Consider the following 26,010-nt stretch of genomic DNA (forward strand, 5'->3'; position numbering starts at 1 on the left):
AAACCGAGGCCATGCTTGCTCTTCACCGTCGGGTGTAAAAGATCCCATGACGCCATTTCGAAGAAGAGGAGTGGTAGTTATCACCAGTGTCCTGAGGCCAATACCTATCCCTCATCTCAAACAAAAAAAATGATCTGGCTATTTACCAGCCTTGCTGTGTGTGGGATCTTGCTGTGCGCCAATTGGCTGCTGCGTTTGCTACATTGCAACAGTGAGCGCTCTTCATTGGCTGTACTTTGGGATGGAAAACAGTCCCAGCTTCCCCAATCTAACTTTGTAACTGAAACTCCCCATCCCTGGAACCATTCTCATGAATCTTTTCTGCACTCTCTCCAATGCCTTCACATCTTTCCTAAAGTGTGTCAGTATTTACAGGGGTTCCCAGGGAGTGTGACACTATTTACAGTGGGTCCCTGGGAGAGTGTCAGTATTTACAGGGGTTCCCCGGGAGTGTGACACTATTTACAGTGGGTCCCTGGGAGAGTGTCAGTATTTACAGGGGTTCCCCGGGAGTGTGACACTATTTACAGGGGGGTCCCCGGGAGTGTGACACTATTTACAGAGGGGTCCGCGGGAAAGTGTCAGTATTTACATGGGTTCCCCGGGAGTGTGACACTATTTACTCGGGGGTCCCTGGGAGAGTGTCAGTATTTACAGGGGGGTCCCAGGGAGTGTGACACTATTTACAGTGGGTCCCTGGGAGAGTGTCAGTATTTACAGGGGTTCCCCGGGAGTGTGACACTATTTACAGGGGGGTCCCCGGGAGTGTGACACTATTTACAGAGGGGTCCGCGGGAAAGTGTCAGTATTTACATGGGTTCCCCGGGAGTGTGACACTATTTACTCGGGGGTCCCTGGGAGAGTGTCAGTATTTACAGGGGGGTCCCAGGGAGTGTGACACTATTTACAGGGTGTGCCGGGAGTGTGACACTATTTACAGGGTGTCCCCGGGAGTGTGTCAGTATCTACAGGGGGGTCCCAGGGAGTGTGTCAGTATTTACAGAGGGGTCCGCGGGTGTGTGTCAGTATTTACAGGGGTTCCCAGGGAGTGTGACACTATTTACAGGGGGGGTCTCAGGGAGAGTGTCAGTATTTACAGGGGGGGTCTCAGGGTGTGTGTCAGTATTTACAGGGGGGGTCTCAGGGAGAGTGTCAGTATTTACAGGGGGGGGTCTCAGGGTGTGTGTCAGTATTTACAAGGGGGGGGGGTCCTAGGGAGTGTGTCACTATTAACAGGGAGTGTGTCACTATTAACAGGGGGGTCCCAGGGAGAGTGTCAGTATTTACAGGGGGGCGGTCCCAGGGAGAGTGTCAATATTTACAGAGGGGTCCGCGGGAGAGTGTCAGTATTAACAGGGGGGGTCCCAAGGAGAGTGTCAGTATTTACAGGGGGGGGGGTCCCAGGGAGTGTGTCACTATTTACAGGGGGGGGGGGGTCCCAGGGAGTGTGTCAGTATTTACAGGGGGGGTCCCAAGGAGCGTGTCAGTATTTACAGGGGGGGTCCCAGGGAGTGTGTCAGTATTTACAGGGGGGGTCCCAGGGAGTGTGTCAGTATTTACAGGGGGGGTCCCAGGGAGTGTGTCAGTATTTACAGGGGGGGTCCCAGGGAGAGTGTCAGTATTTACAGGGGGGGTCCCAGGGAGAGTGTCACTGTTTACAGGGGGGGTCCCAGGGAGTGTGTCACTATTTACAGGGGGGGTCCCAGGGAGTGTGTCACTATTTACAGGGGGGGGTCCCAGGGAGAGTGTCACTATTTACAGGGGGTGTCTCAGGGAGAGTGTCAGTATTTACAGGGGGGTCCCGGGGAGAGTGTCAGTATTTACAGGGGGTGTCCCAGGGAGAGTGTCAGTATTTACAGGGGGTGTCCCAGGGAGAGTGTCAGTATTTACAGGGGGTGTCCCAGGGAGAGTGTCAGTATTTACAGGGGGTGTCCCAGGGAGAGTGTCAGTATTTACAGGGGGGTTCTCAGGGAGAGTGTCACTATTTACAGGGGGGTTCTCAGGGAGAGTGTCAGTATTTACAGGGGGTGTCCCAGGGAGAGTGTCAGTATTTACAGGGGGTGTCCCAGGGAGAGTGTCAGTATTTACAGGGGGTGTCCCAGGGAGTGTGTCACTATTTACAGGGGGTGTCCCAGGGTGTGTGTCACTATTTACAGAGGGGTCCGCGGGAGAGTGTCAGTATTTACAGGGGGGGTCCCAAGGAGAGTATCCGTATTTACGGGGGGGGGTCCCAGGGAGTGTGTCACTATTTACAGGGTGGGGGGGGGGTCCCAGGGAGTGTGTCAGTATTTACAGGGGGGGTCCCAAGGAGAGTGTCAGTATTTACAGGGGGGGTCCCAGGGAGTGTGTCAGTATTTACAGGGGGCGTCCCAGGGAGAGTGTCACTGTTTACAGGGGGGGGTCCCAGGGAGTGTGTCACTATTTACAGGGGGGGTCCCAGGGAGTGTGTCACTATTTACAGGGGGGGTCCCAGGGAGTGTGTCACTATTTACAGGGGGGGGGTCCCAGGGAGAGTGTCACTATTTACAGGGGGGTGTCCCAGGGAGTGTGTCATTATTTACAGGGGGGGTCTCAGGGAGAGTGTCAGTATTTACAGGATGGGTCTCGGGGAGTGTGTCACTATTTACAGGGGGTGTCCCAGGGAGAGTGTCACTGTTTACAGGGGGGGTCCCAGGGAGTGTGTCACTATTTACAGGGGGGGGGTCCCAGGGAGAGTGTCACTATTTACAGGGGGGTGTCCCAGGGAGTGTGTCATTATTTACAGGGGGGGTCTCAGGGAGAGTGTCAGTATTTACAGGATGGGTCTCGGGGAGTGTGTCACTATTTACAGGGGGTGTCCCAGGGAGTGTGTCAGTATTTACAGGGGGGGTCCCAAGGAGAGTGTCAGTATTTACAGGGGGGGTCCCAGGGAGTGTGTCAGTATTTACAGGGGGCGTCCCAGGGAGAGTGTCACTGTTTACAGGGGGGGTCCCAGGGAGTGTGTCACTATTTACAGGGGGGGGGTCCCAGGGAGTGTGTCACTATTTACAGGGGGGGGGGGGGTCCCAGGGAGTGTGTCAGTATTTACAGGGGGGGTCCCAATGAGAGTGTCAGTATTTACAGGGGGGGTCCCAGGGAGTGTGTCAGTATTTACAGGGGGCGTCCCAGGGAGAGTGTCACTGTTTACAGGGGGGGGTCCCAGGGAGTGTGTCACTATTTACAGGGGGGGTCCCAGGGAGTGTGTCACTATTTACAGGGGGGGTCCCAGGGAGTGTGTCACTATTTACAGGGGGGGGGGGGGTCCCAGGGAGAGTGTCACTATTTACAGGGGGGTGTCCCAGGGAGTGTGTCATTATTTACAGGGGGGGTCTCAGGGAGAGTGTCAGTATTTACAGGATGGGTCTCGGGGAGTGTGTCACTATTTACAGGGGGTGTCCCAGGGAGAGTGTCAGTATTTACAGGGGGGGTCCTAGGGAGTGTGTCACTATTTACAGGGGGGGTCCTAGGGAGTGTGTCACTATTTACAGGGGGGTCTCAGGGAGTGTGTCAGTATTTACAGGAGGGGTCCCAGGGAGTGTGTCACTATTTACAGGGGGGTTCTCCGGGAGAGTGTCATTATTTACAGGGGGCTCCCAGGGAGAGTGTCACTATTTACAGGGGGCCTCTGGGAGAGTGTCAGTATTTACAGGGGGGGTCCCAGGGAGTGTGTCAGTATTTATAGGGGGGTTCTCAGGGAGAGTGTCACTATTTACAGGGGGTTCTCAGGGAGAGTGTCACTATTTACAGGGGGGTCTCAGGGAGAGTGTCACTATTTACAGGGGGGTCTCAGGGAGAGTGTCACTATTTACAGGGGGCCTCTGGGAGAGTGTCAGTATTTACAGGGGGGGTCCCAGGGAGTGTGTCAGTATTTATAGGGGGGTTCTCAGGGAGAGTGTCACTATTTACAGGGGGGTCTCAGGGAGAGTGTCACTATTTACAGGGGGGTCTCAGGGAGAGTGTCACTATTTACAGGGGGGTTCTCAGGGAGAGTGTCAGTATTTACAGGGGGGGGTCCCAGGGAGAGTGTCAGTATTTACAGTGGGGGTCCCAGGGAGTGTGTCACTATTTACAGGGGGGGTTCTCAGGGAGAGTGTCAGTATTTACAGGGGGGGGAGGGGTCCCAGGGAGTGTGTTACTATTTACAGGGGGGGTTCTCAGGGAGAGTGTCAGTATTTACAGTGGGGGTCCCAGGGAGTGTGTCACTATTTACAGGGGGGGTTCTCAGGGAGAGTGTCAGTATATCTCATGGTTTCTCGATGAGGAAAGTGCTGAAAAGCAGTGACTAAAAAGGACTTTGAAACGCATTACCATGTCGGCTCCAGGCAAATTCATTAACACGTCTGCAACCCATATCCAATTTTTCGCCAGGGTAGTGCCCCTTTAACACAAAGAGTGCACACCCAACAGCCAGCTCTGGTCACCTTTCATCGGCTCATAGACCTCACCAGCAATGAGTTCCTTGGTGGGTGTGGGGATGAAACTGGAGCCTTTGTTCACTCAATAGCAAAGGTTTTGAATATTATGAGGCCATCAAATAGCAATAGATTAATTAGACAATTTGCAATGGGAGCCGAGGAGTCATTGCAAGTATTGAGGGTTCACAGAACCCTACAGCACAGAAGGAGGCCATTCAGCCCGTCGTGTCTGTGCTGGCTCTTTGAAAGGGCTATCCAATTAGTTCCACTCCCCGCCCCCCCCCCCCCTGCTGTTTCCCCACAGCCCTGCAATTTTTTCTCTTCAAGTATTTCTCCGATTCCCCCTTTTGAAAGTTACTATTGAATCTGCTTCCACCGCCCTTTCAGGCAGCGCGTTCCAGATCACAACAACTCACTGCGTTAAAAAAAAATTCTCCTCATCTCCACCCCCCCCCCCCTCTGGTTCTTTTACCAATTATCTTAAATCTGTGTCCCTCTGCTTACCCACCCTCCCGCCACTGGAAACTGCTTCTCCTCATTTACTCGATCAAAGCCCCCCATGATTTTGAACGCCTCCTCTCACTTAACCTTCTCTGCTCTAACAATCCCAGCTTCTCCCAGTCTCTCCACATTAACTGAAGTCCCCCATCCCTGGGACCATTCCAGTAAATCTCCTCCGCACCCCTCTCCGAGGCTTTGACATCCTTCCTGAAGTGCGGAGCCCGGAATAGGACACAAAACTCCAGCTGGGGGCCGAACCAGTGATTTATAAAAGGGGGCGGTTTGAAGATTTAGCTTTAACAGAGGTTTATTGGAGCGTGGAATGCTTTAACACAAAGTTGGTTTAAAAAAAGGAATTGGATGAAGACTTTTACAAGAACACAAAGGATGCAGGAAAATGGAAGGAAGGAGACAGCTTTGCTGCCATTGCTAACGTTGCATGGACGTGATGGGCTGAATGGCCTCATTCCTTGTTGTCCATTTGTACAATTCCAGAAGATGAATTTTTGTGACTGTATCTCAAGATATAAACTGAATTTCGGACAATAGGAACAGAGGTGAGGCCATTCAGCCCCTCCCCTCATGCTGGGTCTGTATGTTAACTCCACCTCTTTTCCAATATCCCTTAATCCCCTTAACCAACAAAAATCTATCAATGTCAGTTTTTAATTTTCAATTGATCGCCAGCCACAATAGTTTTTTTGGGGGGAGAGAGTTCCAGATTCCCACTCCCCTTTGTGTGAAGAAGCGCTTCCTGACATCACCCCTGAACGGCCTGGCTCGAATTTTCAGGCTCTGCCCCCTTGTTTTGGACCTCCCCCCCCCCCCCCCCCACCCCCCAACCCCCCCCACCAGAGGAAATAATTTCTCTCTATCGACCCCATCGAATCCTTTAATCATCTTAAACCCTTCGATTAGATCACCCCCTTAATCTTCGACACTCGAGGGAATACAAGCCGAGTCTGTGCAACCTGTCCTCCTAATTTAACCCTTTAGCCCCGGGGATCAGTCTGGTGAATCTGCACTGCACCCTCTCCGAGGCCAGTATATCCTCCCTGAGGTGGGGGGCCCAGGACTGAGCACAGTCACTACAAGTGCATTTACAAAGCACCTTTCACATTGTCGCTAATGAGCATTTAGTATGCTTTTGGTTAAAAGGGAGGGGTACAGTAGACATCACAGGCAAACTCAACTTCACTCGAGAGGCAATGTGAGGGAGGGGGCAGGTTTTATTTTCCAGTCTGTGTGTGTGTCACTGTGTCTGTGTCTGTGTCTCTGTCTGTGTGTGTGTGTCTGTGTCTCTTTGCCTCTGTCTGTGTCTGTGACTGTGTCTCTGTCTGTGCCTGTGTGTGTGTGTGTCTGTCTGTGTCTGTCTGTGTGTGTCTCTGTCTGTGCCTCTGTCTGTGTCTCTGTCTGTGTCTCTGTCTGTGTGTGTGTGTCTGTGTCTCTTTGCCTCTGTCTGTGTCTCTGTCTGTGTGTGTGTCTCTGTCTGTGTCTTTGTCTCTTTGTCTGTGACTGTGTCTCTGTCTGTGCCTGTGTGTGTGTGTGTCTCTCTCTCTGTCTCTTTGCCTGTGTCTCTGTCTGTGTCTCTGTCTGTGTCTCTGTCTGTGTGTGTGTCTCTGTCTGTGTGTGTGTCTCTTTGTCTGTGTGTGTGTCTCTGTCTGTGTCTTTGTCTCTTTGTCTTTGTCTCTTTGTCTTTGTCTCTTTGTCTTTGTCTCTTTGTCTGTGTCTCTTTGTCTGTCTCTTTGTCTGTGTCTGTGTGTGTGTGTCTCTGTCTGTGTCTCTGTCTCTTTGCCTGTGTTTGTGACTGTGTGTGTGTGTGTGTCTGTCTGTCTCTTTGCCTGTGTCTGTGTCTGTGTGTGTGTGTCTCTGTCTGTGTCTCTGTCTCTTTGCCTGTGTCTGTGACTGTGTGTGTGTGTCTCTTTGCCTGTGTCTGTGACTGTGTGTGTGTGTCTCTGTCTGTGTCTCTGTCTCTTTGTGACTCTGTGTCTGTGTGTGTGTGTCTCTGTCTCTTTGTCTGTGTCTGTGTGTGTGTGTGTGTCTCTGTCTCTTTGCCTGTGTCTCTGTCTCTGTCTGTGTGTGTGTCTCTGTCTCTTTGCCTGTGTCTGTGACTGTGTCTCTGTCTCTGTCTGTGTGTGTGTGTCTCTGTCTCTTTGCCTGTGTCTGTGACTGTGTCTCTGTCTCTATCTCTGTCTGTGTCTGTGTGTGTGTGTCTCTGTCTCTTTGCCTGTGTCTGTGACTGTGTCTGTGTGTGTGTGTGTCTCTGTCTCTTTGCCTGTGTCTGTGTCTCTGTTGTGTGTTGTGTGCACACACACAGATGCCAGACTGCAGCTTGCCTGGAGTCAAGTATTCATCTCAAGTCCCAGTGTGGATCAGTGTTGTGGCCTGTCACTCTAATGTAAAGCTTTGATCAGCATTATTTCAAATGGAATTGCACAGCTCCATGTATCATTCATTGCCTTGCTTCACCGCTGGGTCTGTTGCAATCTCCCGGAGGGAGCGACACTGTTAATGAAGCTTTGCTGCTTCCCGTCTTGCATTTGTAGCTGGAAGCTAGGAGGGCGGGGTGGGGGAGGGGTGCGTGGTAAGAGGGAGAGCCCCCTCGCTTCCTAACACCGTGAGGAATTGGCACAGTAGAGCAGCCGGGTGCCGTTGTTTGAACCGTCATGTGTCTGGGTTACCTGGGATTTAACGAATGTAAGAATATAGGGAACAGGAGTTGGCCATTCGACCCTTCGAGCCTACTCCACCATCATGGCTGATCTGATTGTGGCCTTAACTCCACTTTCCTGCCTGCTCTCCCTTAACCCTTGACTCCCTTGCAGATCAAACATCTGTCTAACTCAGCCTTGAATATATTCAATGACCCGGCCTCCACTGCTCTCTGGGCAAGAGAATTCCAAAGATTAACAACCCTGAAGAAATTCCTCCTCCAGTCCAAGTACATTCCTCCTTGAGTAAGGAGACCAAAACTGTACGCGGTACTCTCGGTGCGGTCTCACCAAAGCCCTGTACAGCTGTAGCAAGACTTCTCGACTTTTACACTCGTTTATTTGCGTTGTGATCATGAATTGAGAATGATCTAATCTTCCATTCGAAACATTTTGGGAGACATTGGCAGAACTCCCACACGATTGGCTCCCTCCCCCACCCCCCCCCCACCCCCATACCCCGCCTCCCTCGGTGACCCCGTGAAGCCCTCCCCAACTGAAGTGCCCGTCCAATCAGTGAGAGTGAGGTGGAACTGTGGGTCAAAGTGCCAAGCAGCTCTGGGAGGGGCGATGAGCCTAAAACCGGACCCCTTCCCCCACCCGGGATCGGGAAGGACCTCCCCAATTATCAGCATCTAGGCCATCTGTGCTCTCCTGTTGGGGAGTGCTTGGGGTGGGGGGGGGTGGTGGTGAGTGGCAGTCAGGCCACATCATGGAGGAACAGCCCGTCAGGTGAGACGTGGCGACATGGGTGCGGTACCGGAGGGCACGCATGGCATTGTACCCCAGTAATGGTCAGTGTCAGTGGGTCAAGCAGTGATTAAACCGTTGAAGGTTAATAGGCACAGAATTACCGAAGATATGATTGGAACATTACTTCATTCTGATATTCCGAGGAGGGGGACTGCATTGTATTGGGGTGGGGGGGGGTGCGAGGCGCGGTTACAGGAATTGGAGATCTCGAGGCGGGTTTACGTATCCTTCTCAGTGGGTTAACCAACCTTCCCCTGAACTTGCTACATCCCCTTATTACCTTCAGTTTGGGTTGAATGGAACTTGGGCCGGGAGGGATGCAGGGAAGGGTCACACAAACACCCCTGAGCAAATGCGGTCAAATTTCCCACCTGATCAAGCCAAGGTTTTTTTTTTCTCTCCTCTGGGCTATTGGTTTTGTCTCTGGCTCAGGCTCGAGTGAATGAATGTCTGTCCTTTTTCTCGTTGTAGGGTCTGATATCCCGGGTGTGATGAGAGGAGACTTGCCTTGACTCCACATGGAAGGCCACGGCACAGGATGGAGTACAAAGGGAGGACAGAAGTGAGACAGCCTCCTCTTAGCTGTTGAGACTCAGTGGCCGAGAAGGCTTTAAGTGGAGCGGGAATTGTTGGGTTTCTCTGGGCCGCTGAGGGAGCTCAAGGAGGAAGATGCCCGTCGCCCAGGCGTGCCCCGACTTCCTCCTGCGCAGTCGGCCCTCCGACCTCAGCCTCTTGCTCTGGGCACTGGAGGCCATGGTCTGCTTTGGCCTGCTGTCCTGCCAGAAGCAGGACGAGATGTACCCGGTGGTCACCACCAACTACGGCAAGCTGAGGGGGGTGAGGAAAGAGCTCAACAACGAGATCCTCGGCCCGGTGGTCCAGTACCTGGGGGTGCCCTTCGCCACGCCCCCCATCGGCGAGCGGCGCTTCCAGCCACCCGAGGCGCCCGCCTCCTGGACCGACGTCCGCAACGCCACCCAATTCGCCCCCGTCTGCCCGCAGAACATCCACGGCATGCTGCCTGAGGTCATGCTGCCCGTCTGGTTCCTCTCCAACCTGGATGACGTGGCAACCTACATCCAGGACCAGAGTGAAGACTGCCTCTACCTCAACATCTATGTCCCCACTGAGAACGGTAAGCCTTGAGGGGACGTGCGTGATTGGGTGGGTGGGTTGGCGTTGTGGAGGGGAGAGGTCATTGGGGTTGGCGTGTGTGTTCTCAACCAAAGCAACGAGACAACCATTTACCCCAAGGAGCTTAACCCACATCAAATGGCCTTGAGTTTGATAACTTTTCATTGGCTTTGTCTGTCAGTAGGTTGGCCAACTCTCATTGGCTGTAATTCTAGAGGTGGTCCATCACATGACCTTCAACCGTTACTGCCATTGGCCGCCCGACACAACCATCCTCACTATCCCCGCCTCCTCACAGCCCATTGGATACTGAACAGACTCTTTGCCGCTCGATTGGATGATTCGCGACTGCCGAGCAAATGGCCTCCTTCCCGACATCTGCAATATTTTTCGAATTAATTAACAAGCGTTCTGTTGCCCACCCCCCCCCCCACCCCCCGGTGATCTTTCTCTACGGTCTGGCAGGCCCTGGAGATTTCAGTCATTATTTCCCGGAGGCTGCCGGGAATTTGGTGTTCCCTGTCAATCGGGCACGCTTGTGCCAGCGTCGCTCGGCAACAGTTGCGAGGGTTGCGAGCGCGTCCCGGGCTTTCTCTGATTTCCGGGCCTCGGCTCTGCCTTTCCCTGGAGGACGGGCGCGGCCGAGGTGAGCAGCTCTCCGGTGTGGGCTGGGCGCAGAGACCTGACCCCTCCCCCCGAGCCCATTCCGTTTTGGTCAGGCTGGCGGCAGTTCAGGGCGGTGGGGGGCACGGTTTTACCCGCTCCATTTCACAGTGTCCTGGCAGGAGATGAGGAGCAGAGTGCAGGGGGAGGGGAGTGGAAAGGAGGGGGTGGGGCGGGGGGGGGGGGGTGCGAGTGGAGCATGGAGGAGAGGCGAGGGGAGAGGAAGTCGGCTGACTGGAGAGGAGGGGATCGAGCGGAGCGGAGTCAGAGGGTTTGGAGGGATGGGGAATGATTTGCAAATGCAGTGGGGGCGGGGGAGGGGGTGCGCGTTGTGACCTAATGCACAGCACTTCCTGTGCGACATAGTAACTGTTACCAACGTGCCTGTCAGAAGGACCCTACCCAATCTCCTTGCCAGGAATTCATACACGGATCAAAGCAGGGGTCACCCTGAAACATGAAAATAAATGTGAAACTCCGACCTTGCCAAGACTGTCATATCATGAAACGTTTTGTCATGAAACATAATTATTTCTCTCCCGTCGTGTCTCTATCAACCCATTGCAGCAGAGTTCCTCAGCAAACGTCATGCAGTTGATCGAAAACATGGAAATAGTCCTGATTAATCTGTGATGTGACATAATGTGTCCACAGCTGGAATAATCTCTATCCAGATGCTGAAAGTCCACATGTTTCTGAGCCTGTTTAATCCCTCCATATCTCCACAGACACTGACTCTCACTGGGATACGGGTGAGACCCTCTCTCCACAGACACTGACTCTCACTGGGATACGGGTTAGACCCTCTCTCCACAGGCACTGACTCTCACTGGGATATGGGTTAGACCCTCTCCCCACAGACACTGACTCTCACTGGGATACGGGTTAGACCCTCTCCTCACAGACACTGACTCTCACTGGGATACGGGTTAGACCCTCTCTCCACAGGCACTGACTCTCACTGGGATATGGGTTAGACCCTCTCCCCACAGACACTGACTCTCACTGGGATACGGGTTAGACCCTCTCCCCACAGACACTGACTCTCACTGGGATACGGGTTAGACCCTCTCTCCACAGGCACTGACTCTCACTGGGATATGGGTTAGACCCTCTCCCCACAGACACTGACTCTCACTGGGATACGGTTTAGACCCTCTCCTCACAGACACTGACTCTCACTGGGATACGGGTTAGACCCTCTCCCCGCAGGCACTGACTCTCACTGGGGATACGGGTTAGACCCTCTCTCCACAGGCACTGACTCTCACTGGGATACGGGTTAGACCCTCTCCCCACAGACACTGACTCTCACTGGGATACGGGTTAGACCCTCTCCCCACAGGCACTGACTCTCACTGGGATACGGGTTAGACCCTCTCCCCGCAGGCACTGACTCTCACTGGGATACGGGTTAGACCCTCTCTCCACAGACACTGACTCTCACTGGGATATGGGTTAGACCCTCTCCCCACAGACATTGACTCTCACTGGGATACGGGTTAGACCCTCTCCCCACAGACACTGACTCTCACTGGGATACGGGTTAGACCCTCTCCCCGCAGGCACTGACTCTCACTGGGATATGGGTTAGACCCTCTCTCCACAGACACTGACTCTCACTGGGATACGGGTTAGACCCTCTCCCCACAGACACTGACTCTCACTAGGATACGGGTTAGACCCTCTCCCCACAGACACTGACTCTCACTGGGATACGGGTTAGACCCTCTCCCCACAGACACTGACTCTCACTGGGATACGGGTTAGACCCTCTCCCCACAGACACTGACTCTCACTGGGATACGGGTCAGACCCTCTCTCCATAGACACTGACTCTCACTGGGATACGGGTTAGACCCTCTCCCCGCAGACACTGACTCTCACTGGGATACGGGTTAGACCCTCGCCCCACAGACACTGACTCTCACTGGGATACGGGTTAGACCCTCTCCCCACAGACACTGACTCTCACTGGGATACGGGTTAGACCCTCTCTCCACAGACACTGACTCTCACTGGGAAACCGGTTAGACCCTCTCCCCACAGACACTGACTCTCACTGGGATACGGGTTAGACCCTCTCTCCACAGACATTGACTCTCACTGGGATACGGGTTAGACCCTCTCTCCACAGACACTGACTCTCACTGGGATATGGGTTAGACCCTCTCTCCACAGACACTGACTCTCACTGGGGATACGGGTTAGACCCTCTCCCCACAGGCACTGACACTCACTGGGATACGGGTTAGACCCTCTCCCCACAGGCACTGACTCTCACTGGGATACGGGTTAGACCCTCTCCCCACAGGCACTGACTCTCACTGGGATACGGGTTAGACCCTCTCTCCACAGGCACTGACTCTCACTGGGATATGGGTTAGACCCTCTCCCCACAGACACTGACTCTCACTGGGATACGGGTTAGACCCTCTCTCCACAGGCACTGACTCTCACTGGGATATGGGTTAGACCCTCTCCCCACAGACACTGACTCTCACTGGGATACGGGTTAGACCCTCTCCCCACAGACACTGACTCTCACTGGGGTACGGGTTAGACCCTCTCCCCACAGACACTGACTCTCACTGGGATACGGGTTAGACCCTCTCCCCACAGACACTGACTCTCACTGGGATACGGGTTAGACCCTCTCTCCACAGGCACTGACTCTCACTGGGATACGGGTTAGACCCTCTCTCCACAGGCACTGACTCTCACTGGGATACGGGTTAGACCCTCTCTCCACAGGCACTGACTCTCACTGGGATATGGGTTAGACCCTCTCCCCACAGACACTGACTCTCACTGGGATACGGGTTAGACCCTCTCTCCACAGGCACTGACTCTCACTGGGATATGGGTTAGACCCTCTCCCCACAGACACTGACTCTCACTGGGATACGGGTTAGACCCTCTCCCCACAGACACTGACTCTCACTGGGGTACGGGTTAGACCCTCTCTCCACAGGCACTGACTCTCACTGGGATATGGGTTAGACCCTCTCCCCACAGACACTGACTCTCACTGGGATACGGGTTAGACCCTCTCCCCACAGACACTGACTCTCACTGGGGTACGGGTTAGACCCTCTCCTCACAGACACTGACTCTCACTGGGGTACGGGTTAGACCCTCTCCTCACAGGCACTGACTCTCACTGGGATACGGGTTAGACCCTCTCTCCACAGGCACTGACTCTCACTGGGATACGGGTTAGACCCTCTCCCCACAGACACTGACTCTCACTGGGATACGGGTTAGACCCTCTCCCCACAGACACTGACTCTCACTGGGGTACGGGTTAGACCCTCTCTCCACAGGCACTGACTCTCACTGGGATATGGGTTAGACCCTCTCCCCACAGACACTGACTCTCACTGGGATACGGGTTAGACCCTCTCCCCACAGACACTGACTCTCACTGGGGTACGGGTTAGACCCTCTCTCCACAGGCACTGACTCTCACTGGGATATGGGTTAGACCCTCTCCCCACAGACACTGACTCTCACTGGGATACGGGTTAGACCCTCTCCCCACAGACACTGACTCTCACTGGGGTACGGGTTAGACCCTCTCCTCACAGACACTGACTCTCACTGGGGTACGGGTTAGACCCTCTCCTCACAGGCACTGACTCTCACTGGGATACGGGTTAGACCCTCTCTCCACAGGCACTGACTCTCACTGGGATACGGGTTAGACCCTCTCTCCACAGACACTGACTCTCACTGGGATATGGGTTAGACCCTCTCCTCACAGGCACCGACTCTCACTGGGATACGGGTTAGACCCTCTCCCCACAGACACTGACTCTCACTGGGATACGGGTTAGACCCTCTCCCCACAGACACTGACTCTCACTGGGATACGGGTTAGACCCTCTCCCCACAGGCATTGACTCTCACTGGGATACGGGTCAGACCCTCTCTCCATAGACACTGACTCTCACTGGGATACGGGTTAGACCCTCGCCCCACAGGCACTGACTCTCACTGGGAATACGGGTTAGACCCTCTCTCCACAGACATTGACTCTCACTGGGATACGGGTTAGACCCTTTCTCCACAGGCACTGACTCTCAGTGGGGATACGGGTTAGACCCTCTCTCCACAGACACTGACTCTCACTGGGATACGGGTTAGACCCTCTCTCCACAGGCACTGACTCTCACTGGGGATACGGGTTCGACCCTCTCTCCACAGACATTGACTCTCACTGGGATACGGGTTAGACCCTTTCTCCACAGGCACTGACTCTCACTGGGGATACGGGTTAGACCCTCTCCCCACAGACATTGACTCTCACTGGGATACGGGTTAGACCCTCTCTCCACAGGCACTGACTCTCACTGGGGATACGGGTCAGACCCGCTCTCCACAGGCACTGACACTCACTGGGATACGGGTTAGACCCTCTCCCCACAGGCACTGACTCTCACTGGGATACGGGTCAGACCCTCTCTCCACAGACACTGACTCTCACTGGATACGGGTTAGACCCTCTCTCCACAGACACTGACTCTCACTGGGGATACGGGTTAGACCCTCTCCTCACAGGCACTGACTCTCACTGGGATACGGGTTAGACCCTCTCCCCACAAGCACTGACTCTCACTGGGATACGGGTTAGACCCTCTCCCCACAGACACTGACTCTCACTGGGGATACGGGTTAGACCCTCTCTCCACAGACACTGACTCTCACTGGGATACGGGTTAGACCCTCTCTCCACAGGCACTGACTCTCACTGGGGATACGGGTTAGACCCTCTCCACAGGCACTGACTCTCACTGGGGATACGGGTTAGACCCTCTCCACAGACATTGACTCTCACTGGGATACGGGTTAGACCCTCTCCCCACAGACACTGACTCTCACTGGTATACGGGTTAGACCCTCTCTCCACAGACACTGACTCTCACTGGGATACGGGTTAGACCCTCTCTCCACAGACACTGACTCTCACTGGGGTACGGGTTAGACCCTCTCTCCACAGGCACTGACTCTCACTGGGGATACGGGTTAGACCCTCTCTCCACAGGCACTGACACTCACTGGGATACGGGTTAGACCCTCTCCCCACAGGCACTGACTCTCACTGGGATACGGGTTAGACCCTCTCTCCACAGGCACTGACTCTCACTGGGGATACGGGTTAGACCCTCTCCTCACAGGCACTGACTCTCACTGGGGATACGGGTTAGACCCTCTCTCCACAGACACTGACTCTCACTGGGATACGGGTTAGACCCTCTCTCCACAGACACTGACTCTCACCGGGATACGGGTTAGACCCTCTCTCCACAGACACTGACATTGGTTGGTACAATTACCTCTCCGAGCCACGGGGCTGTTCTTTTTTGACCTTTCCGAGGAACAGATCGGCCTCCTCTTCCTCGATGTTGACGTGACTGAGGGCAAGGGGTCATTTAATGGTCCCCTTCGATGCAGGGAAACTTCCCAAAGTGCCAACAGTGAGGGAACATGGGTGCCAATCATCAGTTACATGAATGAACAGGAAACATCTGTCACGGAAATCGGATCGGAAGGATGCGGAACAGGAATTGGCTTTGAACTTGCAGAAACGGACCTGGAAGTAGTTTCTGGAGGTCATGTCTGATGGTCTGATCTTGTTCTCCAGGGAGGGGCAATGATGGAGTGGGAAGGATTGGTGCCACAGTGCGGAGTGTTGTCCCCACTGGATGTGACTTCCCATTGGGAACGTGGGTTCGATCACTTTACTCTCCCATGAAATCCTTGTCCACCAACTGAAGGAGGAATCGAATGCTTGATGCTTGGATGCCGTTTCTTGCCCATTGTTCTCTGCTGCTCCTCCAATTCCGTCTTCTTGACCATCCCCCCCGATTCCCATCGCTCCACCATTGGCGGCCGTGCCTTCAGCTGCCTGGGGTCCCGAGCTCTGGAATTCCCTCCCGAAACCCTCTCCGCCTCTCCCTCTCCTCCTTTAAGACGCTCCTTAAAACCGACCCCTTTGACCAAGCCTTGGCTCACCTGCCCCTAATATCTCCTTTCTGTGGCTTGGGGGTCAAATTTGGTTTGATAATGTTCTGGTGAAGTGCTTTGGGATGTTTTATAGAAGCACATTGTTGCTAACATATTCCCCGCAGTTCTGAAACACAGAAACTGTCCGATTTTTTTTTTTTAAAGTGTGGCACCCGTGGAATGGAAGGGGTCCAGGATGTTTATGAGGTGACTCTGTATTCCTGGAGGCTTCATTGTACATGGTCTGGATATAACACCTAGTAACTTGGTGACAGCTGGTTCGTACTCTATTGGCACTGGGTTTTGATTGTAATAATGGCCTGTCCAACTTTGGAAAGCCAAGCTGAGGTTTTCCAAAAAGACATGAATGGCTAATTACCTCCAGTTTTCTATCTCATTATCGTAATTATACGTAGCTCCAGGGCACATTCGGGAGGGTGTAAGATGAACTGCTCCTGGGGACAATGAACAGGACATGTGGGGAGAGGTGACCAAAGTCTTAGGAAACGCTCAGCAACGAGAGCAACTTGCATTTATATGGCACCTTTAACTGAGTAATTTATCCCAAGTTGCTTTACAGATGCGTTAGCAAAGAAAATCTGACACTGAGGCACATAATGCAATATTCGCGGACTAATTTCAGTTCCCCCACCCCAACAACCTCTGTGCTCGCTACTGGCTCCACTTTCAAGAGTACCTCGATTTAAAAATTCTCATCCTTGTTTTCCAATCCCCTCCAAGGCCTCACCGCCCCCCTTCCCTACCTCTGTAACCCTCCTCCAGCCCCACAACCCTCCGAGATCTCTGCACTCCTCCAATTCTGGTCACTCGCCCCCCCCCCATCCCACACCAGGTGGTGGTCGGAGCACGGCACCAGCCGCATGGCGGCCGCCGAGACGCGGGAGACGTACGCCTGCGAAAAGAAGAGGCGGTCGATTCGCGACCCTCCTCCAGACCTCCACGTGAAGGCGCTGGAGTCGGGATGGAGATTCCGCCAGACGTCCACCAAGTTGACGGAGCTAATCAGTTCCCTCAACCTCTCCACCGACGCTTGGCCTCGCTGGGGACCAGAGCGATCCTCCACCTCGAGGGTACAGTTAAATTCCCCCCCAGAAGATGATGTACTCGCCGCTATCGATGGAGCTCAAGAGAGTGGACACTTCTTCAAAGAAGCGCGCTTGCAACGCGTCAGGCCTGGGTGCGTACACGTTCACAAAGTGGAGCGGCACGCTACCCAGGCGAACGGCGAGGTGGAGCAAGCGGCCCGGCACTAGCTCCTTGACCCCCAAGATCTCTGGCTGAAAAGTCGGGGCCAACAAGATAGCCACCCCACTAGAAATAGGGGTGAGGTGACTCATGTAGACCCCACCCTGCCACTCAAGGAGCCAGGTGGCTTCGTCTCCCGGAATGGTGTTGGTTTCCTGCAGAAAGCTCACCGCATATCTCCCTTCCCTGAGGACTGAGAGATTGTAAAATCTGTGGTGAGACCCCCTGCTGCCGTTGATGTTGAGGCTGGCTATGGTTATCTTCATGTCAAAGGTACTTAAAACCCATCACCAACACCTCACTGTGAGGAGGGAGTGGAAGTGCACCTGGCCCTCCACTCCACCAGCAACCCATTGAGGAACGCATTAAATCGGCGCCTCTCAACCAGTTTCACGTCCGCGCGCTTGCCCGTTATCTTCAGGGCGGCATGGACGGACTGGATGATCAGCGCCAGACTCGACCAATGGCCGAGGGCCAGCTGAACTTTATCGCGGCAACCCCAGAAAGCCGCGAGGAAATCCCGGAGTTCCGCTGTGGGGATGAAAGGAGAATCAGTGGGAGGCACGAGGGACTCCACCACCTCACTGGCGATGGAATCAAGGTCATCCTCCGTGCCCCACACCAAATCCCCGTCCTCCTCCGGGTTGTCGCCGCCAGCGGCTGACACGCCCACCACACACGGTGGGGCGGACGTCCCGGCCGCACCAGCTTGTCCTGCCTCCGTCACGATCGATGGCGGAGGAGTCCTCTCTGGGTTCTACTGTGAAACTGGAGCCTGTGGGCGCCAGCAGTTCAGGACCCCCCTCCACCTCCGTCCCCAGGCCAATGAGCAGTCCAGGGGAGACGGAAGTTCCTGACTCCGGAAATCTAGTCAGAGCCGAGACCGGAGGCAGAGAGAGGAGGCCATCTCCCGCTCCGCCAGCACCCACAGACCCAGCGGATGGGGCAGTATTTTCGGTTGTAACTGGGTCGGATGTCTCCTGGTTGTGAGTGGATTCTGGCTGGGAGGGCCGACCCTTTGGGGACTCTCCCTCCTCTCCACTCAGAGCGCCCGACCCAGTGGCAGAATGGGAGGCGTCCCTAGGCTCCCCCACCACAAGCAGGGCTCCACTGGGTTCCCCCGGAGGGGCCACATGTACAGGTGTCTCCCCCTCCCCTCCATCCTCAGGGGTAGGTAGCTCCTGCTCAGGCTTTGCAGCCTTGATGGTGGTGGTATGGGGAACCTGGGGACCCGAAACAGGAGACAGCTCCCCTCCAACAGATGGGCCCTGCGCCTCAGGGCCCCTTGTTACCTCTGTGGAGGGGTGCCTTCTCCTCTTTTTCCCACTAGGGCGCAGAGGCTCAGAGACCTCCATGTCATCAGAGGCCTCCGCCTCCACACCCTTCTTTTTTTTAGCTACCCTGGGCCTGAGCCCAGCCTTGGTACAGGTGGATTCCGTGGGAACGGACATTGGGCTGAGCTCAGGCTCGGGTTGTGTCACGGTGTCCAGGGGACGCGCCTCTCGCTGTTTATTTTTGCTCCACGCCTTCCAACCACCTGGACGGACGCTCCCCTCCCCGCCAGAGGCTGTGAAAACCACAGCCTCCGGAACCGACTGAGCGGTGTCTGTTCGATGTGTGGGGGGAGTGGGAGGAGGTGCAGTAGCCTCACCCTGGGCCGCCGAGGCGGAGTTGGTGGCCGGGAGGTTGGGGCAGTTCTTGCGAACGTGCCCCACCCCCTTGCAGACGTGGCACCGCGCCCCGTCCGAGGACCAGAAGACGCGATAGGCCGTCCCCTGGAACTCCACATTAAGTTGGCCCTCCGAGACCTCCTCCTGCACCAGCTGCATGGCGGCGGAAGGAGTAGACATGTTGGAGGCTGTGTTCCCGAAGACCAAGCCGGACTGGGGTGATCCCTGACCTCACCTCCCCCAGATGGTGCAGGTGGGGGAGGAGGAGCTCACTGGGAATGAAGGGCGGGACGTTGGATAACATTATCCGCTGCGCAGTGGCCCCCAGAGGGTCCACTGGCAGGAAGGACCCCTCCACAGTGAGCCCTTTACTCAGGGCCAGGGACACCGCCCACTCGGTCTTCAAAAAGAACACAGCCTTCTCATACATCTTTGAGGCCGCAACAATGGCCGAGGGGCCGACAACCTCGGCCATTGCCTTGACGCAGGCCTCAATAGACATGTTGGGGTGGGGATAGCTCTTCACCCCATGGCTGGATGTTATCAATTTAAAGGGTGACGGGGCCACGTGGGCAACCACAGAAGCTGCAGCTGCGTAGGTAGTAGAGGGCCCCGCCACCGGTGATGATGGGCTTGCCATGGGTCTAAGAGCTAAACCCACCCCAAATTGTGGGCTTGTACACCAAATATCAGCGATTCACTGAAAATATTGAATATGTATTAAAAAAAAAAACAAACAAACAAACAACAGGTTAGTGGAGAGGCTGAGGTAAGAGAGGAGAGGTAAAGACAGGCTGTAAGGGATGACTTGCTTTCTGGAGGTGGTGCTCACAGTACACTTAAAACAGTCTTTGAAGTTGGTCTTCCGGTCTTCTGGTTGGGGGAGTCGTCTTCACCTGGGTCAGCTGAAGCTGCCCAGGCACTATCTATCCCCTTCCATCTGTTTAGCTGGGCAGCTTCAGCTGACCCAGGCTTGGCAATTGGGGTGGGGAGGGAGCTTTCCTGTGTGCTTTTGCAGCAGCACAGGTTCCTGCTGAATTGGCAGCCCCACCCCTTGTTGTTCCAGCCACTTGTTCCTCCCCCAACAGTCCAAAGCAAAGCAAATTACTGGTGTTCAGCACCCACCTCCAGACAAAGCCTTGTTTCCAACAAAAAATGTCTCTTCTCTTTAATGGCGATTGTTGTTGAAGCTTTCCTCCCGCTTGGTTGGAACGGCTCTCCCTTGCTCAGTGTAGCTCCTCTCTCCGCCTCTGCAACCTCCAACTGCCACCAGCACTCTCAGCTGAGACTCGTTGCTGCAATCAGCAGTCAACACTCCAATTAGCCAGCAGCCAACCCCAATGCTATACCTGTCCTGGGAGTGTTTGATGGGGACAGTGTAGAGGGAGCTTTACTCCGTATCTGACCCCGTTTTTTTTTGATGGGTGACAGTGCAGAGGGAGCTTTACTCTGTATCTAACCCCGTGCTGTACCTGTCCTGGGAGTGTTTGATGGGGACGGTGCAGAGGGAGCTTTACTCTGTATCTAACCCAGATTTTTTTTCTTTCTTCGCTATACTTGTCCTAGGAGTGTTTGGGGATAGTGTAGAGGGAGCTTTACTCTGTATCTAACCCCGTGCTGTACCTGTCCTGGGAGTGTTTGATGGGGACAGTGTAGAGGGAGCTTTACTCTGTATCTAACCCCGTGCTGTACCTGTCCTGGGAGTGTTTGATGGGGACAGTGTAGAGGGAGCTTTACTCTGTATCTAACCCCGTGCTGTACCTGTCCTGGGAGTGTTTGATGGGGACGGTGTGGAGGGAGCTTTACTCTGTATCTAACCCCGTGCTGTATCTGCCCTAGGGGTATTTGATGGGGGCAGTGTCGAGGGAGATTTACTCTGTATTGTTCTGCAGTGACTGTGTCTTGATTTATTAGTATGGACTGTAGCTTGATATATTTTCGAGGATCTTGCTTTGTGTCAATAAATCCGTAATGATCGTCATTGTTTTCTGAGTAAGATGCATATTACAAGTTATCAACAGGGACACTGGGAGGCCTGACTGATACGATCTTGCGTTTTTAATCTGTTCGAAACCGTAGAATAATGTATTAATGAGATCAGATGTTGATGCAGCTGCAAGGAGCTTGTGCTGTTGTTCCTAACAACACCTTGCTCTTATCCAAGTATTAACACAATATTTACAGCACAGAAACAGGCCATTCGGCCCATCTGCTCCGTGCTGGTGTTTCTGCTCCACACGAGCCTCCTTCCACCGCTCTACTTCCTCTCACCCTATCACCATATCCTTCTATTCCTTTCTCCCTCATGTGTTTATCCAGCTTCCTCTTAAACGTATCGACACTATTCAACTCAACCACATCACAGTTCCGGGTACTGCCTGTGTGGAGTTTGCAAGTTCTCCCTGTGTCTGCGTGGGTTTTCTCCGGGTGCTCCGGTTTCCTCCCACAAGCCAAAAGACTTGCAGGTTGATAGGTAAATTGGCCATTATAAATTGTCACTAGTATAGGTAGGTGGTAGAGAAATATAGGGACAGGTGGGGATGTTTGGTAGGAATATGGGATTAGTGTAGGATTAGTATAAATGGGTGGTTGATGGTCGGCACAGACTCGGTGGGCCGAAGGGCCTGTTTCAGTGCTGTATCTCTAATCTAATCTAATTCTCACCACTCTCTGGGGAAAGAAGTTTCTCCTGAATTCCCCATTGGATTTATTAGTGACTGTCTTATATTGATGACCCCCTAGTTCTGGTCTCCCCCCACAAGTGGAAACATCTTCTCTACGTCTACCCGATCGAAACCCCTTCATAATCTTGAAGACCCTGATCGGGTCCTACCTCACCGCTGAGCACAGCCTGTTGAATCTTCCATGAAAGGTATAACCTCTAACCTCTGGTAAGACCCTTATAAATCAGTTTTGCTTCTTCTCCAGTCCCTCTGTAATCCTTTTTGTAACATGAAGAGCAGAACTGTTCACAGTGCTCCGAGTGTACTCTAACCAAGGTTCAATACAGGTTTAACATAACTTCTCAGTTATGTAATTCTGTCCCTTTAACAAAGAACCCCAGTGTTTAGGTTGCTTCCCCCAAAGACTTTACTATCATGTGTCGCTGCTTATATTGATTCGTGAAACTGTACCCCCAGATCTCTCTGTTCCTCTGCCCTATTTAGTCAATAATTTTCCAAGAATTAGAGCTGTGCTCTATGTATCTGTAAGGACCTTGCATTGATGTGTCTATCAGCGTTGTGTTCTATGTATCTGTATGGACCTGGTATTGATGTGTCTGTCAGCGCTGTGCTCTGTGTATCTGTAAGGACCTGGTATTGATGTAATTATCAGTGCTGTGCTCTGTGTATCTGTAAGGACCTGTTATGGATGTGTCTATCAGCGCTCTGCTCTGTGTATCTGTAAGGACCTGGTATTGATGTATCTGTCAGGACCTAGTATTGATATAATAATCAGCGCTGTGCTCTGTGTATCTGTAAGGACCTGTTATTGATGTGTCTAACAGTGCTGTGCTCTGTGTATCTGTAAGGACCTGTTATTGATGTATCTATCAGCGCTGTGCTCTGTGTATCTGTAAGGACCTGGTATTGCTGTATCTGTAAGGACCTAGTATTGATGTATCTGTCAGGACCTAGTATTGATATAATAATCAGCGCTGTGCTCTGTGTATCTGTAAGGACCTGGTATTGATGTATCTGTCAGGACCTAGTATTGATATAATTATCAGCGCTGTGCTCTGTGTATCTGTAAGGACCTAGTATTGATATAATTATCAGCGCTGTGCTCTATGTATCTGTAAGGACCTAGCATTGATATTGTTATCAGCGCTGTGCTCTATGTATCTGTAAGGACCTAGTATTGATATAATTATCAGCGCTGTGCTCTATGTATCTGTAAGGACCTAGTATTGATATAATTATCAGCGCTGTGCTCTTTGTACCTGTAAGGACCTGGTATTGATATAATTATCAGCGCTGTGCTCTGTGTATCTGTAAGGACCTGGTATTGATGTATCTGTTTGGACCTAGTATTGATATAATTATCAGCGCTGTGCTCTTTGTATCTGTAAGGACCTGGTATTGATATAATTATCAGCGCTGTGCTTTGTGTATCTGTAAGGACCTAGTATTGATATAATTATCAGCGCTGTGCTCTATGTATCTGTAAGGACCTAGCATTGATATAGTTATCAGCGCTGTGCTCTGTGTATCTGTAAGGACCTGGTATTGATGTATCTGTCAGGACCTAGTATTGATATAATTATCAGCGCTGTGCTCTGTGTATCTGCAAGGACCCAAATGACGTGTTCATGCAGTCAGTGTGGGTCTATTGATGATGTGGGGACAGGTTGTGCATGTGTCGGGGAGTGTAATGAGGTTTGGGGGAGTGTGTGTGGGGTGGGGGTGGGGGTGAGAGTGATTTGGGGAACTGTGGGGGTTGTGGAGGGGTTTAGGAGGTGGGGTAGTGTGGCAGGGTTGGGGTTTGTGAGGGCCAGGGTGGGTGTGGGAGGTTTTGGAGGGAGAGCTGATTGAGGGAGGAGGACAGCTACTAGCGAGGAGACTGGCTGAAGCAGCCGGTGACAAACTATCCTCTCAGAACCAGCATTTAATAAAGCCAGGGCGGGGGCTAGGGAGGGAGGGTTGGGTTTATATTACAGCCTGCCCCCTGGTAAACCAGCCTGGGGCAAATGCTACAGCTGTCTAAAGCCCTGCCTCGAATTGCAGGAATGAGAGATGTCCTGCCGCCCTCATACAGTCCTAGCTAACAACAACGGGAGAGTCTCAGAGAACGAGAGGCTTGAAATATTGGAAAGGCTGAGAACCAGATTGCTTAGCGATATTGGACATATAAAGACAAAAAAAGATCTACATTTATATCATAAAAGCAGAGTACTGCAGATGCTGGAAATCTGAAATAAAAACAAGAAAGTGCTGGAAATACTCAACAGGTCTGGCAGCATCTGTGGAGAGAGAAGCAGAGTTAACGTTTCAGGTCAGTGACCTTTCATCAGAACTGGCAAAGGTTAGAAATGTAATAAGTTTTAAGCAAATAAAGCGAGGGTGGGGAAAGAGATAACACAAGGCATTGGTAAGACAGGGTCACAGAGAATAACTGACCAGAAGGTCAAAGAGCAAAGGCAAAGGGTATGTTAATGGTGTGCTGAAAGGCAAAGCATTAGTGCAGAGAGGGTGTTAAATGACGGAATAATGAACAGCCCCGGCCCAAAGCACAAACATGGAAAAAAAAACAGTGGGTAGGCACATAGTTTGTTTCATCATTCTTTTTTTTTAACTAAAATAAAATAAACAAATAGAAGATAATAAATAATAAAAAAGAAAACAAAACTAAAAATAAAAATGGGGGCCCCATCATGCTCTGAAATGACTGAACTTAATGTTCAGTCCGGCAGGCTGTAGTGTGCCTAATCAGTAAATGAGATGCTGTTCCTCGAGCTTGTGTTGATGTTCACTGGAACACTGCAGCAATCCCAGGACAGAGATGTGGGCATGAGAGCAGGGGGGGGTGTGTTGAAATGGCCAGCAGCCGGAAGCTCGGGGCCATGCTTGCGGACTGAGTGGAGGTGTTCTGCAAAGCGGTCACCCAGTCTGCGTTTAGTCTCCCCAATGTAGAGGAGACCACATTGTGAGCAGCGAATACAGTATACTAAATTGAAAGACGTACAAGTAAATCGCTGCTTCACCTGAAAGGAGTGTTTGGGGCCTTGGTGAGTGAGGAGAGAGGAGGTAAATGGGCAGGTATTACACCTCCTGCGATTTCAGGGGAAGGTGCCGTGGGAAGGGGACAAGGTGTTGGGGGTAATGGAGGAGTGGACCCAGGGTGTCGAGGAGGGAACGATCCCATCGGAATGCTGACAGGGGAGGGGAGGGGAAGATGCGACTGGTAGTGGCATCACGCTGGAGGTGGCGGAAATGACGGAGGATGATCCTTTGGATGTGGGGGCTGATGGGGTGGAAAGTGAGGACAAGGGGAACCCAGTCACGGTTCTGGGAGGGAGGGGAAGGGATTCACAAAGGGGGAGCTCAAAACACAGTGCGCTAAAATTTAAACCTTGTTACAATAAGACCAGGTGAAGACAGTAAGAGACCCCTAGACACCTTTCGCACCTGGTCCTAACAGTCTGTCAAGAACTTAGACTGATAATATTTATAAGCACCTTTTGTGGAAAGACTTTATCATACGACCATACGAATTAGGAGTAGGCCATTCGGCCCGTCGAGCCTCCTCCGCCATTCAATAAATTAATGGCTGATCTCTTTCTGTCTCGAATTCCGCACTCCCATCTCCCCACACCCCCCCCCCCCGATGACCTTTGATTTCCTTACCTAATAAGAACCTATCTACCTCCACCTTAAAACTATTCAATGATCCTGCCTCCTCCACCTTCTGAGGCAGAGAATTCTCTGAGCAGCACAATCCTCTGAGAGAAGAAAATTCTCTTCGTCTCTGTCCTAAGTGGGCGACCCCTTATTTTTAAACTGTACCCCCTAGTTCTGGACTCACACACAAGAGGAAACATCCTTTCCACATCCACCTTGTCAAGACCGTTCAGGATCTTATAAACTTCAATCGAGTTTCCCCTCACTCTTCTAAACTCCAGTGAAAACAAGCCCAGTCTGTCCAAACTTTCCTCAGACAACCCGCTCATTCCAGGTATCAATCTAGTAAACCTCCTCTGAACCCCCTGCAATGCATTTAGATCCTTTCTTAAATAAGGAGACCAAAACTGCACACAGTATTGGAGATGTGGTCTCATCAATGCCCTGTATAACTGAAGCATAACATCCTTACTTTTATTTTCAGTTCCTCTTGTAATAAAGGATAGCATTCTTTATTGCTGATGTATCT

At 52.6% G+C, this 26,010-nt stretch overlaps 1 protein-coding gene across 8 annotated transcripts in view; it reads left to right on the forward strand.

The window, feature by feature from the left end:
- The first annotated feature begins 8,873 nt into the window (after nucleotides 1–8,873).
- The window catches only part of LOC137357522 (neuroligin-1-like), a 465,591-nt gene continuing 448,454 nt past the window's right edge, over nucleotides 8,874–26,010 (forward strand). For all 8 annotated transcript variants that reach the window (XM_068023898.1, XM_068023892.1, XM_068023891.1 and 5 more), the window contains exon 1: nucleotides 8,874–9,533. In XM_068023898.1, coding sequence (XP_067879999.1) covers nucleotides 9,068–9,533 — 466 coding nt within the window. In that variant the 5' untranslated portion in view covers nucleotides 8,874–9,067. The remainder of the gene's footprint in view (nucleotides 9,534–26,010) is intronic.

This window comes from Heterodontus francisci, chromosome 48, assembly GCF_036365525.1.
Source record: "Heterodontus francisci isolate sHetFra1 chromosome 48, sHetFra1.hap1, whole genome shotgun sequence".
Taxonomy (NCBI): Eukaryota; Metazoa; Chordata; class Chondrichthyes; order Heterodontiformes; family Heterodontidae; genus Heterodontus; species Heterodontus francisci.